The following is a 15,693-nucleotide window of genomic DNA, read 5'->3' on the forward strand; positions in this document are numbered from 1 at the left end:
TAAAAGTGAAAGTCTTTAATGGTTTGGACCCTCGCTAAGACTTGTTTTCAGAACACTCAGTCAAACAAAAAACCATAAACAAGGTTGATATTAGCCAAAGATTTTTGTATTTTTACTCATAACTCTTACAGTTCCATCAACAATCCTCTAGAAACCACTGATAGAGTATGTAATCTTCATAGTTTTTCTTAACTCAGCATGAATCACCTCCTATTGGTTAAGAATAACCAATCGATTGTGGGTTTAATCATAGAAGTACCAGTACCAAGTACCAGTGTACCAGTCGAAGCAGATTTAAGGTACCGCCATTCAAAGGTACCGAAACTCTATCAATTAATATGACACAATGGGGGATTAACTATATAGTATACGGTGCCATTCAAAGGCAATCAAATATTCTTATCAGCTGAGTAGGTCTCTGAATGAAAGAATTTCTTAATTGTTTTCTTATTGTTTTGATAATTCCCTAAGAACATCTTCCAGCTGTAGAGTCCCTATGGACATGATACATATAATTCACCTTCTACTTATTAATAGACTACAATTAGGACCCTCTTCCTAGTCCCACTTCAGTTTTGTGCAATTGCGCACTTCGGTTCGATATGTGCTGCTTATCAAGCTGAGTTTCGGCAACAATTCCAATTACTCCTCTAAGCACTTGACATGGCAACGACCACCCAATGATTTTATCCCCCCCCATACCACCAACACGTTGCAATCTGGCCACAAACATTTGCAAATATTCCTTTGTCGAATTTATGCGTGGCGCTATATGGCCCCATCCATAAATATGTATATGGTTTATAATCGTGCAAAAATAGAAAAATAAAAAACGAATAAATATAGTTGTGGTACGAAATGCTCAGTGGCCGATGTTTTTGATACTCTTGGAGACCGAATGATAAAAATTCCTGTGATATTTTCCACCAGTCTGTAAAACTCTTTATAATTTGCTTAGCAATACTTTGTTTTTGGCAACGATCGACAATAAAACTATATAAATTTAGATAACGATAACGACTGTTTATCTTCAAAAAGTAACCAGAATATTGTCAGGTTTTTCAACCAAACTATCGCATTATTATCTCTGTCGTTTTGTTCACTTCAAGCTTCAAAGGATTTGTAGAACTTTTTTAAATTGTAATAGAAAAATGCAAACGGAGAGAAAGACTTGCATACATATTGAAGTTACTATAACAAGGAACCGTTCTTAGGTTGAAAGAGCCTTATTCGGTGAATGGAAAACTTATTAAACAATTATTGAATGGAACCCTCTGCTAGGGTATAAAAATATTGCGCTGCACTGGCGCCACTAAGCTTGGTTTGAGCTGCCACAGCACCTCGAGGTGTGAAGAATGGTGGCTGAAGCTATATATTATAAAGATTGTACATAGTAGTATATAGATGATTGCCTTGGCACTTGACCCGAGCTTGAGCCTCTCGCTTATCTGCCGTTCAAAACAAGCCAAGGGTCCCCGAATGTGATGCGCAGTGTGGCGGCTTCCAGTTTCAGGCGGTTGGAACAAATTGAGACATACAAATGCATGGAATTATCCAATAGATCCGATCCGATCCGATCCCATTTGATTTGTAGTGCTTGATTGGATTGCATACCATCTGGTGCTTATGCAATGCCAGTGGCAACAACGTAGCAGCGCAATTGAGAAGCGGAAGACAACGAAAAATACGTAGTACAGTCTCATATCGAGATCGCATTGCATTTGTTGCTATTCTCTATTTTTCTGTTTACGTTGCAGGTAATTATCGTATATGGAAATGCTTGAATAGTTGCTAAATGACACACAGTTTTTCGCTGAATGAATGGACTCTGTTGTCTGTATGGACAACCTGTGGACACTGTGGGCTGACGCTGACGCTGACTGCCATTCAAAAGTGCTGCCATGGTCGACTGTTGAAGCACCTGCCCCGCAGATAATTATTAGATGTTGAATTCTGCAATCAAAATGAAATACCTTTCACCACATCCATTCCATGTGATTTTCCCAACATTTTGTGGCGCAAACATCCCGTAAAATTGTTCATGTTTAGCACTTTAAGCCGGAGTTGCAACAAAAGCTGCCATGAGCGGCGCTTACATAAGCCTTTTACTACCAGCAAATATGCTCAGTGGGGGCTGGTGTAGGGTGCAGTGCTGTGGGGGCACCATATGAGAAATGCAGAAACGTGATCTATTTCCATGTTGTCTCTCCCCGACATTTTTTGTGGTTTATCAGCCGCATAGTGTGTGTCTCCAGTTGTACTTGTTGTTGTTGTTTACGTTTGCTTATTTGTTATTGTTTTTGGCCGCTGTTGCTGTATTTTGTTTTTCGTTGCTGTTATTATTTATAGCCATACAGAAAGGTGTTTAATTTACGACCATACCCCACATACAACCCCCACAACAAGTGTCGCAATCAATCAATTCCCTTCCCAGGCACGAGCCGAGTGAGTTCTGTATCAAGATTCGATTGATTCTTGTGCATCATCCCATATTCGTTTACTCTCTGGCTATCATTTTAATTATAGAAATTTGATCCCAAAGCCAACCTTGCACCAGACCTTGGCAGAAAATAGACTTTTAATCGGACTTAGGATCATTTTTGGACGTGTTGATAAGAAGACCACAGAGATCAGTCACATAAAAGTTCATTTATGGAAAAATCTGCATCTTTCCGTATACCCTGTCGTTCCATCGATGATCAGTTTGTTACCCACACAAATTTTAACCAAAGTCTCAAGACTGTCTGTCAATTGATTCAAATGTTGTGACTGGGCTCTCCGGGCAGTTCGTCAGTTGGTTCTAATAAATTTGTATGCCGCCAGGCAATTCCTACAAGTAGAGCACATCTTCGATGCCATTCCATTTCATTCCGTTAATTGGGAAAGAGACTCGAGACTTGTGAGCAAGTCTCGCGAGCACCACAAGAAAGCAGTTTACGGCGGTTCGTACCGCTCAATTGTTTTGCATTTGTCTCGTTAAGTGATTAGAAACGAGACGCACACTGTTGTCGCACTTTCATTCACATTTCAATTCCCAATTCAATTCAATCATTCGCTTACATAACAACAATTTGGCTCACTTAGTGTCTGAGCGGAGCGGTCTGGCCATGACCGCTGTAAGATCTCTGTAGTCAGTCGTCGCCGCAAGCCTTGAAAGCAGCTGGGCCCTTGACATCCAGACGAGACTGTAAACCGACTAGAACCCAAGCCGAAGCAGATTCTGAAGCTGATTGCGCAAGCCCTCCTCCAGTTTTCTAATAATTAATCACAGGCCTCCCCACTTTTAATTATTGTTCGTAATTATTGTCAAAATGATCGTCTGTTTTCTAGTTGCCGTCTGTTTTTCTCATTTCGTAAATCTCATTAGAATTAATTATTGTTTATTGGGCTTTACTCGAGTCAATGGTGCGGGGCTCAACTCTGGCTTTATGTAAGTTTTAAATTTCAGTCTGTGGCGTCTTACTTTTTCTGGTTTATTTATTTGACTCGTGCAGGCAATGCCCCCAGACGATGGTTTCTAAAGAATATTAATACGAGAAGGAGCAAACAGCGACCGAAATGAAATTCAAATCATTCCATTTAATGGCACAAACAATAACAATCTGGAACACTTTTGTGAACAAACATAATCGGAGTAAAACGAGTGGCAAATACTCTTTAGAGAACAAAGCAAATGCAAGCCAACAAGATTTGGATGGAAGTTCATGGTATATTTTCACTAGAAAACCAATCCAAAATTTCCTGTCATAAAATTAGTAATGAATGAACTGCAAATCTCTCGCAAGATTAATCAAAATAGAATAAAATCGCACAGAGAACAAACCATTTTAGAGCGGATTGCAGGTATTTTATTTAATTTCCCCTGACGGATGAGGCCCCATATCTCCATCTTCGTTTCAATTAGATCATCTCCATGACAAATTGTTGTGCAATTTGCTTGTTACTTTCCCAACTGCTTTAATTACTCAATTCTGTGGGGGTTTTTCTGAGCGCGGCTGGCTTTGTTTGTGGTTTAATTGAAATTTAATTAAACTAATTTCGCAACCACATTTATTGTTGAAAGCTCCAGGGCGTAGCCACCACACGATCAAAGTGGCGCACGATCAAATCAGCGGTGGCTTCTCCATTAAAACTCTACAAAAAAAGCTGCTGGCCAGCAAAAACTCGGCCAATATAATTTGACAATAAACAACAACAAAAAATGGTCAGAAAAATTGTGGTTTTTGGTGCAGAAATAAAGCAAAAACAAAAACTGAAAACTTTTATAAAATAATAGAGACAGGCACCGAGCAAACCAAAAACGAGATCGCAGAAGGAAATGGCTGCAACCACCTGTGAATGTGATTAGTTTTTTTTTTGTTGATTGGCAGTGTTGTGGATTGCTGCTTGCGGTTGTCTGCTTTTTGGCCAAGAAATGATTGACCCAATGGGAAATTTACTGGGCAGCCACCTAAAACGATCATTCCTAAGCATAAGGAAGGATCTCAACTATCAGAAAGCATTACTTTCAAAGCAAAAATAAAGAAACAATTGCCAGCTCTTCCAGTGTGGCTTAGCACATGTACTTGAAGCGACTCCAACATCTGTCTTACCTTGTCTCTGAATCACCTTCAGGTGAATTATAAATTGCATTGTCGTAAATGCACCTGCAACTGGAGCTCTATCTGCACTTGTTGATTTATTCCTATGAAATCTTTGTCTTTCGATATCTAGAATACTTTCTTCATATCAGCGATTACTTTTTATTTATACATATATCTGTCAGCGCAGCTACACACGCTCGTATCTCGTATATTTCCTCACCTTTTCCATGAACTTCTGTTGTTCTCTAGAATTGCAAGTGCTGAGAGTATATCAAAGACACAGAGATAGACCGATCCTATAAAGATTCAGCAATCTTTAGATGTTTTATCTGTGCATTAAAACACGCAATTGTACCAAGTTCTATGCTAATGCCTCGAAGATAAGATTTGATAGCAGAGATAATATGCACAGGTTCAAGGTAGCTCGTACATATTTACCGATAACTTGAGAAGGCAACCAAACATAACTTGAACTTGAAATTGCGATTGCATTACATATGTATGTACGTACATACATATGTACATAATTTCTTGTTCAGTCACACTTGAAACTGCTAAAAAAAAGAATAATTTTTGAACTGGAATCGGCTTGATACCAGTTCTATGCCTTCTCTGCTCATCGCACTCTTAACTACTCGTATTGTTAGCAGTTTCATGTTAATTAAGTTATACTTGCATAGCATGGACATTGTCAAAGGTTTTTGACTAAAATTTCCGTTATCAGATCGCGTGTAACGCTTGGACAGGAATTTTGAGTAAATATTACCATTTTTGTACTGAAAATACATGGGATAAGAGAAAATTGAAAAATCACAGAAAATATTAAGTGCAAAATAATTAATAATAATAACATCCTACATATAGCCTAGTCTTTGCCTATAGATTGTCCACTGGGCAGGCCAACATTCCCGGCCTCTTTCTTACCCCCAGCCTAACACTTCTTCCTGTAATTTGCTGTTAATGTTGCAATTGTATTTTGCACTGCACTGCGCTGCATGTGCTTAAACTAGTTTGATGTCTGCTGGATTGCTGTTATTTTCGATTCGTGCTTGCATGTATCCGCATGTGAAAGTTTTATGGGCGGACAGCTTCCGAAGGCAAACCAGAAGGCATAACCTAGCCGAATAGCTGTTAACTGGAGTCGCGATTACTCGACTGTTGATGTCTCCTACGTTTGTACCTTATGGAGGGGGCTGATTGATGTTTCCCTCTCTCTAAAATCATAATACCCCCATGCAAAGATAAAACAGCCACACGCTTTTGCATATGGTTGGGTGTGAGGAGGAGAGGGAGAGTACAGCACAGCTGTTGGTGCTGTCGTTGTTGCTGCTCTTGGCACCTCACATGATTTTCGTTTACGCTTTTGCATTTCCATTTCACACTTTCGCAAAATGCATTTTGCTGTCGTTTGAAATGTTCTTTACAGTGTTTTGCATTTGCATAACAACAACAACAGCAACAAACAACCGTTGGCGAAGCAGCGGAATACGAGGAGGATACGAAGCAGCAGCAGCATAGGCCGATAAAACAGGAGCAGGTAGAATTTGTTGGTAGATAATGAACTCGAGTCCAAGGTACACAGCTGCCCACACACCGTGGTGGGGTGCGCACCAAAAGTGCAAAACACAAAGCAGCGCTTCTTGCTGTTGAGAACGGCCGAATTATGCCAGCTGAGAGAGCGGATTTGCATTACCTTCTTATGATTGAACTCGTGCTTCCATATGTGTGTACATACATACATACATATGCACTGTCTGCTAGTGAGAAGTTAGCGAGAGTGTGATGAGGTGAGTATCCGTGCCAGCCGAAGGTGAGAAGCAGAGAGCAAGAGAGATACAAGATCAAATGAGCAAATTTGTTGACTGTCTGTCAACTGTAAATTTCTGCACTCCGCTCGGCCGCAATGCTGGCTCGCTCACCTTCACCTCACCCAATCTTCCGTACGCTGCTCTTTCGATGTGGTGACCCTCTCTCGTTTGGCATATGTTTTGATGTTGTTGTTTTTGTTGCTGTTGTTGCGGCGTTGTCGTTGGGTTTTTGTATTTTTGTAATTGCGTATTTTGTTTTTGATTCATAGCATAAGGCTACTCAGGCTACCCCTCCCCTCCCTTTCCCTAGCCATTTCTTTTTGCGGATAAAAACACTAAAAATAAACACTCTCAACAATTTTTAGTTTCACACAAAAATACAAAGCATTTTTTTGTAAAATCGAGGCAAAATTAACGCGAAAATTCCGACAACAACAATCTGTCAGACATTTAAAAAAAATTTCAAAAAATGTTGTGGCGGTTTTGTTTTTTTGTTTTCTGTGATAAATAGCAGTCCGGTCGTCGACTGACGCACTATGGGCGAAAACTGCTGGGGCGTGAGCAACGCCTATAAAGTGACACAAAGACGCGTGGTATAATAAACATTTGTACATAAGATAAAAAATAAAGATAAATACAGATATAGTATTCATAAATTCAAGATTTTCCAATATTTGGAACATCTTATCACTCATCTGACTCGCCATCAGATTCCATTAAACCCTCTTAACCCCACTCAGCACCACTTAACACTTACTTGCCTTAGCCTGTAAGACCTGCTAACCCTTTGCAGTCGTATCAGCCTCACTCGTGGCTTATCAGAGAGGCTCGTGCGGCCGGCCATGCATGTAATCAGTAAATGCATCATCCAGTGATAAGGCAACCTCCCCACACCACAACAGTACCCACATTTCCAGGGAAAGTTCTCATTACATTAGCTACCAAGTAATAGAAGAATTGAAATAGGGGCCAATTGGACTTGATTGTACATTGCAATAGAAGATAAAATTGCTCAGAAAACCCCGGCGTATGCGCAGTTTCAGATAATACGAGGTTACAAGATTCAGATGTTGTTGGGCAAGAGTTCTGCGAGGGAATTTACTGATTCTATGGTTCATTAATTTGTTTCTCCATGTATTTCTTTTATTATTTCAGACTCTTTCCAAAAAACCCCATAGGGTATCTCCAATTTAGTTCCCATTTAGGGTTTCCCCCCTAATACCCACACAAATACAAATAAATAAATACTCGTAGGGTATCATGTGCATTTTAAATTGAAATTTGCATTCGAGATATTTAAATTGGTTTTGTTGTCCGCGTCAGTAAAACGTGATCGAGAAATAGCTGAGATTGCGCTCTCTCTCTCTCTCTCTCTCTCTGTCTCTATGTCTGTCTCGCGAGCAATAAAAATGCATTCTATTCTATTTGAATAAACACAGACTGGAGTGGTGGAAGGAGGGTAGTAGTGCGGCGCAAAGGGGTACCGACATAAGAGATTTTTCATTTGAATTTCTAAAAACAACTTTCGCGGAACTTGAGCCGTGCTTTTGCTTCAATCGCAAAATTGAACAAAATACTTACAGGCTAGCTTTAGCTGCCTGCACTCGTTCTGACCACAAATACTATATACTATACACATGTATATGATATGTAAATACTATATCATATTTACAAAGAAACTTGAACAGGTTGCTCATGCCCATGCCCATATGACATTTGCTGCAACACCTCAAATAACGTCTCTGAAACGCTAAACGTTTGACTTCAAATTCGTCACTTCTGCCGTTTCTTAACAAATGCATATATCGCTTGTCAGAATGATTGACTGCTTCTCATTATATTATATTCTCAAATATATTTAATTTTCCTTCGTAAATTCTACAAATATGCTGTTAAATAATTCTGTAATTTGTCATTTGCTGTGGAAAAAACGTCCTAAAGAATTTCAAGTAAGTGTCATAGAACAACTGGATGACTTTGCACGTAATACTCATGGTGCTGTTCCAGCAAAAAAAAAACCACTCTGTTCATTTCGATCTGTCATTTGCGTTGAATGAATGGCTCAATCAAGCTTTGTCTGGTCTCGGGTATGTATCCCGCCACTTGCAATTCAAATGCGTCAAACGAAAATTAAGCTGAAAATCACTCAATTTAAAATGGACTACAAAAGCAAAGCAAAATCGCAAGCATAGATATGCCACCCTGCAAGTACCCTACAATGGAGAGGAAGGTACATTTTAAATTCATCTGGATATTGTTGAGCTACAATTAAATGTATTATAAATGAATTCAACAAAAGTAAGGTAACTTGAGATTTTTGTTTCAAATATCATTATGGAAAGATGTAGCCTGAAAACATATGAAAATTCATTTAAAAACAAAAGCTTGAACAATACAGACTTTCGGATAAATGAATAAAATTAATTAGATACACTCGCCTCCCCAATTCCTGCCCAGCTGCAGAATTGATCAGCTTGTCGGAACTTTTACCAAAGCGCCTTAGCCCAGTAGCCCAGGGTATTCGTGGGAGTGCATTGGCAGCGTAATAAAGTATAAATTACAAAATAGAGACTGATTGTTATTGCCTCTGATGATGCATAATTCCTGTTTCTTGTCTGCAAACCAGCAAAAAAAGAATCTATATGTGCAACAGCAACGAATAAAATTCCACGCGAATAAATCCACACTCAAATTAAAAAAATGTGTTAAGTAATTTTGTAGATTATATTTTGTTGTACGCTCCCCCCCAAAAGGAATATTCCCTTAAAATTTCTTGATTTTTCTTCAGTTTTTGTTGGTTCAATCGTGTTTATTTTCTTGCTCTTCGAAATCCGTTTCTGTTATTTTGACAAACATTCCTTTTGTTAATAATATCATTTCCTAAGTTGTTCCGTTCGGTTCCCTTCCTTCCGGCTTTCCTTTTCATTGCAGCAACAATTGCAGCATGTGGCAAAGCATGTGTCTGTATTATGTATTTTCGTAGTATTTTTTGTTTTGTGTAATCGCCTTTGATAACTATAATTTAAATTGATTTTAATTTTTTTTTAACAGGGTCTACGTTTTTTTTTACAATCTCATGTTGAAAAATATAAACAATTTATTTGCTGATTTTTTATATCATTTTATCAACGTTTTCCATAGTATTTTTCATTGTTTATTAAAAATAGACAAAAAAACTGTCGTGTCTTTGTTTTGCTTTGATTGCGAATTGTTTTTGTGTTGTCGTCTGAGCATGCCGGCCAGCAGCCGCCAAAACTGCTAGTTACAGTCATAAAATGCGAAAACTATAACAAAATACAAGAAAATACCACACACAAAATTAAAAATACCAAACGAAGTACCAAGAAAATATTATTTAAAAACAGAATGTATGAATAAAGAACAAATTTTATTTGCTTTTCATATTTCGCTTATTTGCCTTTCGTTTCTTTTGTTTGTTTTTTTTTTGCATTTCGCATCCACCCGCTATTGTTTACAAACGATAATTAAGTATAATTAAGGGGTTCCGTGGGTAGAATTGGGAGGCTATTGCGGGACTTTTTCGACAACATTTAGAAACTACGATAAGAACTAAACACTAAACTAGGTCACAAATGTACAATTACATAAATAATAGCTCACAAAGTGCATTTCTAGATCGAACGAAACAAAAAACACAATCCACATTGTTTTGATTAGTTTTTACCTCCTTAAATCTTAGAAACGAAATTCACTAAACGAAGACAATAATTAAAAAAAAAATAACGTAATCATATAGTGGCTAAATAATATATGTATATTTATATATATATTTATGTATATGTGTGTGTGTATGCAAGTATTATCATATAACGCTTCATAATAGGTTCTATATAAACATTTACAATTACAGGGGAAGGACACCTCCGTGGGTGTTCTCTTCTCTTCTTTTTTAGTATTTTTTGTATGTCGCAGAATTTGATTTGTTTTTTTTTTTGCTGCTCTCCCTTAGTTCTTACTTGTTTGTTGTTGTTTTCTTTTCTCTTTTTTTTGTTTGTTTTCTTTTTGCTTTAACAATGTGCGATTTTACAGTTTCTCATTCGTTTTTGCCATCCTGTCCTGTCCTTTCGTCCCATTCTGCTTGCGCCGTAGGATAGATATGCTTGTAGCACAGTGGTATAACGGTTTGTTCTCTTCTCAGCATCTCTTACACGTAAGTAACGCCCTCTCCCTCTTTCTCTCTGTGGCTGTGTGTGGGTGGGGGGTTACCAAATGTTTTTTTTTTTGTTTTCTCGAAATCGAAAAAGAAATTCTCTTAACAAATTGTACTATTCACATATGTATATGTAAATATATATATGTGGGTGTGTGTATATTCTCTTTTGTAAAATAGATATAACAAATTTTCAACAAAAAAAATCGGAAATCGGTCCAATTGGAGCGAAGGAGATAGAACGAACATAATCGTAAGCATTCATTATCATTATAAGATATTCCTCAAGTTAGTTTTGGTTTATGTTTTTTTCCGGTTTTTTTTCTGCTGAAACCCGTACTTTTCTTCTCTTTTCTTTTCGCCTAATTAAAAATACTAAAGAAGCGCGCACCGCAGCCCTGGGTCATGGGAGGGATGGGGCCGACACGTGGCGGCAGTGGCGGGCCAGAGCCCAACCCCAGGGCGCCCTGTGTCGGGCAACGAAGGAAACTATTTTCTCATTTGCAAATCGGAAATTGCTGTTGGCTCTTGCTGTTGTTGTTGTTGTTCTTCTACTTGTTATGTGGCGACCCGGACACGTCTGGGATGCCAATGATGCCGGCGGATGCAGCAGTTTGGGGAGCATAGACCGCTGCTCTTTCTCTCTCTCGCTTTCTCCGGTGCCTCGTCTACTTGCTGTTGAGTATGTCCTCGCGACAGGCGACGGCCGCTACGAGCGCTGCCCCACGGCCGGAGCCATCCTCCGAGAGCATGAGGTCAAAGGTGATGCCGGGCTTGATCAGCTTCGTGATCTTCTCGACCATCAGATTATGGAACTTGGGATGGAAGCGGTACACACTGCCGTCAACGCCCACCGTCACAAAGGGCTCGTCCATCTTATTGATCAGCGTTGCAATGCCGGCAGAGACGAGATGAGCGGCTCGCTTCGAGACGCACTCGCAGATGTAGCGCACGTTGGCACAGTCACCGTCGGTGGCATTGGTCAGGCCCAGCTCCTCGAGCACCAGGCGGCAGTTGGTGAAGGTTCCAGGCTCGTCCGCCTCGATCTCGCTCACGTACTTGGTGAAGAAGAGGCCGCGCGTGTTGAGCACCTCAGAGTCCTGGCCCTTGAACAAGATGCCGGCGTGCGTCATTTTGACAAGAACAAGGCGCACCAGCTCGCCCATGTACATGCCGGAGATCATCTTCTCGAAGGTTTGCTTGCCGGGATTAATGCTATGGCTGTCGATATCCTGATCGAACTCGGTGCGAACAAAGTCGAGGGCGCCATTGTCACCAAATGCGCCCCACTCGGTGTTGATGAGCACATGGGGCTTGCGGTTGCCCTCGACATCGAAGAGCTCCGCCTCCTCGACCCGCTCCACGTAGCAGGCGTTCGAGCCGGTGCCGACGATAAGGCCGATTTTGCAGTTGTGGTTCTTCCAGGCGCAGCTCATCAGGGTGCCAGTGGTGTCGTTGAGGATGGCGCAAACGTCGATCTGTACGTCGCCGCGCCGCGCAATCGCGTCCTTCAGCAGCTGCACCACATCCTCGTTGACGACTCCGGCGCAGTTGAAGCCCTTGGTCCATGTCTCCAGCAGGCCACGGGTGAGGCCTAATTGGCGCAGCGGGAACGAGAAGGTGAAGCCGAGAGGCAGTCGCTCCGCGTACACATTGTGCTCGGCCATGAAGTTGGATAGGCACTCGGCAATGTGATCGAATAGCTGTGTGCCCGAGCCGATCATGATGTGCTGGGGTATCGCGTAGATGCGCGACTCCATCTGGAAGTCGTTGTTTTCCTGCAGGTGGATCAGCAGCACCCGGAAGTTGGTGCCGCCGAGGTCAAGGGCTAGGAACTTGCCGCGCTCGTTCCCATTGGGCAGGTCCTGCACGTAGGTCACGAAGCACTTGACATTCGCCTTCGGGTGCGTGTCCTTGGCCAGGCCGCGGCGAATCTCGTGCAGGATGCGGTAGCACAGCTCCTGCACCTGCTCGTCTGTGAGCAGAAGCTGCTGACATAACTCGTAGACCATTTTCTTTTTCTCCGCCTCACTGGCCCCGGCTAGACCCGACAACGATGTTGCTTCTGTGGCTGTGGATGCGGACGATGCCGCCGCTGGGATTGCTCTGGCCGCTGCAGCGGCTGTCGATGCATTTGTCGCTTTGCTAACGCTGGCGCTGGCGGCGGCCGATGCAGATGCACTCAATGCGCCCCCCGACGCCGCCGTCCGCCGCACATTGTCCGGCTCGTCTTTGCTGTGGCCGTTCAGATGCGGTGTGGCCGCCAGTCCATTGCTATTTATAGACACGCTCCGCATGGCCCCGTTCAACTCCTGGTCCATCTTTTCGGCACTCTAACGGACAGTTCTGGCAGTCGTCTCACTACACACCCACACCAACAAAAAAATAACAGCGCAAGAGACACACGGGGGACTACAACAAAAATCCACTCAAAACCGATTCGTTGCGATTTTACACTCGCGAATGCAACGCAAATTTTTTTTATTTTCTGTTACTTTTCGAGTTTTTGTTTCGTTTGCCTTTGCTTTGCTTTAGTTTTGTTTGCCTTAGCTTTTTTTCTATGTTGCTTATGGTTCCGCTTTCCGAGTCTCGATCTCTCCACCGTTTTATTTCTGTCCGCTACACGCGTCCGGTTGCTGTGAGAGCTTTGTTAACAGTTAAATTCACTTGCGCTCGCTGCTCACTTTACGCTGCTGCTGCTGCTGCCGCTGTCGCTGTCGCTGCCGCTGCTGGCGTTACAAAAGCGTCGCATCTGGCTGTGTGTATGTGAGAGAGTGTGTCTATGTGTGTGCGTCGTGAAGGAACCTTGAAGGTCAAAACTGAAAATTAGTATTGGGGCGGGCTAGTTGGAGATATGGCAAAAGTACAAGCAAACATACATACGAATATACAAATGTATATACGCATATCGGAGACAGAGAGATATGGGAAATGGAAGAGAGAGGGCGAGAGAGCAAGCGCCAGAGTACACGACATGCGCCGCCGCGCCATGAATGAGTCAATTTTAACGTTCATGCGTGGCTTCATTGTGAACTTGGGAGCAATTTTTGAGCCACTCCAGTTCAGATTTACAAATCCGATATAACAACAGTTTACTGTTAATATGATATGGAAATAATACATTAATAAATAAAATTAGGTGTGCCATATCGGTAGGTAGGTACGTCTGCCGCATAAACCGAGTTCAATAACAGGCGGACAGCTGGACGAACTGCTCTCCCTCTCACGAGAGAGCCTACTATTGTCGTCGTCAGCAAAAACGGCAAGTTCCCTACCGCATGTGTGTTGTACTGAATTTACATGCGATTGGCTTCGAGTTTCACTGCGTTTTAGGCATACAGTGAGTAGAAGTAAGTAAGTTAGATACATAGTTATATAAAGCCCCGCTTATGACTGGGATCTTAACAACCCATCCACAGTATCGCTTGCAAATTGGATGGTGCATAAGCATTGTAGGGCATTTAAAGAAAGATGTTGTCGAAAGTATTTCTTTGGCTGCCTGCTGAGCCGTCCCCGCCATCCCTCCATTCAGACACAAGCTTTTATGCTCTCTTCTGGGCAGCCCGTGGCTGGTTGCGGGTTGTATAACAGTTAAAGAGAGCTACATACCTAGGGAGAACAAGTTTGTATAGCTGTGGCCAACCCCTCCACACCCCTTCCCCATCACTGCCAGAGCCAACGGAAAGTCTGGTGGAATTTGGACGCGTCAACATCCTCCGCCTTGGGTAGGTATTTTCTTCTTGCTTCCACTCTTGTCCGTGGGCTCGTCTCGCACTCTGTCGAGGGCCGGCCGTCTGCGCCACCCCCCTCTTTAACCAACAAGTGAATTTTTGTTGTACATATGTGTACGTGCCAAGAATCTTGCTCCAGCGCAACAACTGAGCGGCTCTCTTTGACTCAGTTCTGTCGTCTCTCCCTCTCTCTACCCAGACACGGCACTCATGTAGTTCAATGGAATTTTGTTGTTGTTGGTTTTACTGCTTATTGGATTTTTATACATACATATGTATGCATGTGTATGCACATATGTACATACATAGATACAAATGATATATTCGTTTGGATTTCGTGCGAGCTGTGGCATATTATCAATTCACCCATCCCGACATGCGTTCTAGCTGGTGCATTATGCATTGGCCCCCAAGAGGCTCGTCACTAATGCAACAACAACTAAATACTTACATGCACATGTACAAATGGATGTGTAGAGAAAAAGAGAGTGCATGTGTACGCTCGTGTGTGCCTGTGGCCTTATAACTGTTATACAAGCCTCCTGACACACACCAACAACCCATTCACACACGCCTTCCTCTAACTAAGCTCGTGAGAGCGAGATGACGTTTGAGCAACAACTACAACTCTCCCACTTGCCCCCCTTCCCATTCACCTTCAGAGGCTGCTGCACGTGTCTTTCGGAATTATTTCGCCATCAAAACAATTATTTGTTTACACCAAATTGTTAATAACCAAAAAGAGAATGAGGCCGATGCCAGAAAGTGCACGAAATTGTTGCAGCTTTTTACTTTTTTCATTATGCTATGATAATGACACCCTTCCAGAAAGTACATTGGCACCGGTGCAAATTACAGTTCTTATCAAGTTTAATATTGGATCACAATTGGAAGAGTGCAAAAAGCTTGCGCTTCCGCTCCCGAAGATAGGATTCCATGCAATTTTGTATATGTATGTACATTGCATGGATTAATATTATAAATGTGTGGGTGGTATTTTAGGGTAGGGAAAATTGTAGTGAGTTTCTATTTATTATTTATGTGACTTCGGTTTCGTTACCCATAAAGCACATTTGTTTGTGTGTGTGTACATTAAAATGGTAACAAAACCCCCAGACGGGGAGTGGTCTTTGTTGTTCTTGGTGGAACCTCTTATCGGCAGCGACGGAAATTGCTCGTGTGGAGAGGGGTGTGTGTGGGTGGGCTCGACTGTCTGGAAAGAGGGGGAGCGTTCTACAAAACAGAAATTCGTGCGCTGCACATAGACCTGATGTATGTACATATGTCCATATGTACATACATATGTACATATGTACACACATTGTTAATAAATTATTATATTATATTATTCCTTGTGTTGGCGGTTAACCGATGCGAACGATAAGTTATTGTAACTACAA

The 15,693-nt window shown here is 41.7% G+C and overlaps 1 protein-coding gene across 1 annotated transcript; it reads right to left on the bottom strand.

Moving 5' to 3' along the window:
- Nucleotides 1-10,636: 10,636 nt before the first annotated feature.
- LOC117899660 (hexokinase type 2) lies at nt 10,637-13,229 on the bottom strand. Its single transcript, XM_034809847.1, has one exon. The coding sequence runs from the start codon at nt 12,881-12,883 to the stop codon at nt 11,231-11,233; it is 1,653 nt and encodes a 550-aa protein (XP_034665738.1). The 5' UTR covers nt 12,884-13,229; the 3' UTR covers nt 10,637-11,230.
- Nucleotides 13,230-15,693: the final 2,464 nt, after the last annotated feature.

Source organism: Drosophila subobscura, chromosome A (assembly GCF_008121235.1).
Source record: "Drosophila subobscura isolate 14011-0131.10 chromosome A, UCBerk_Dsub_1.0, whole genome shotgun sequence".
Classification (NCBI taxonomy): Eukaryota; Metazoa; Arthropoda; class Insecta; order Diptera; family Drosophilidae; genus Drosophila; species Drosophila subobscura.

Coding starts and splice junctions, on each gene's coding strand:
- LOC117899660 (XM_034809847.1), bottom strand. CDS start 12,883: ATGGACCAGGAGTTGAACGGGGCCATGCGGAGCGTGTCTATAAATAGC.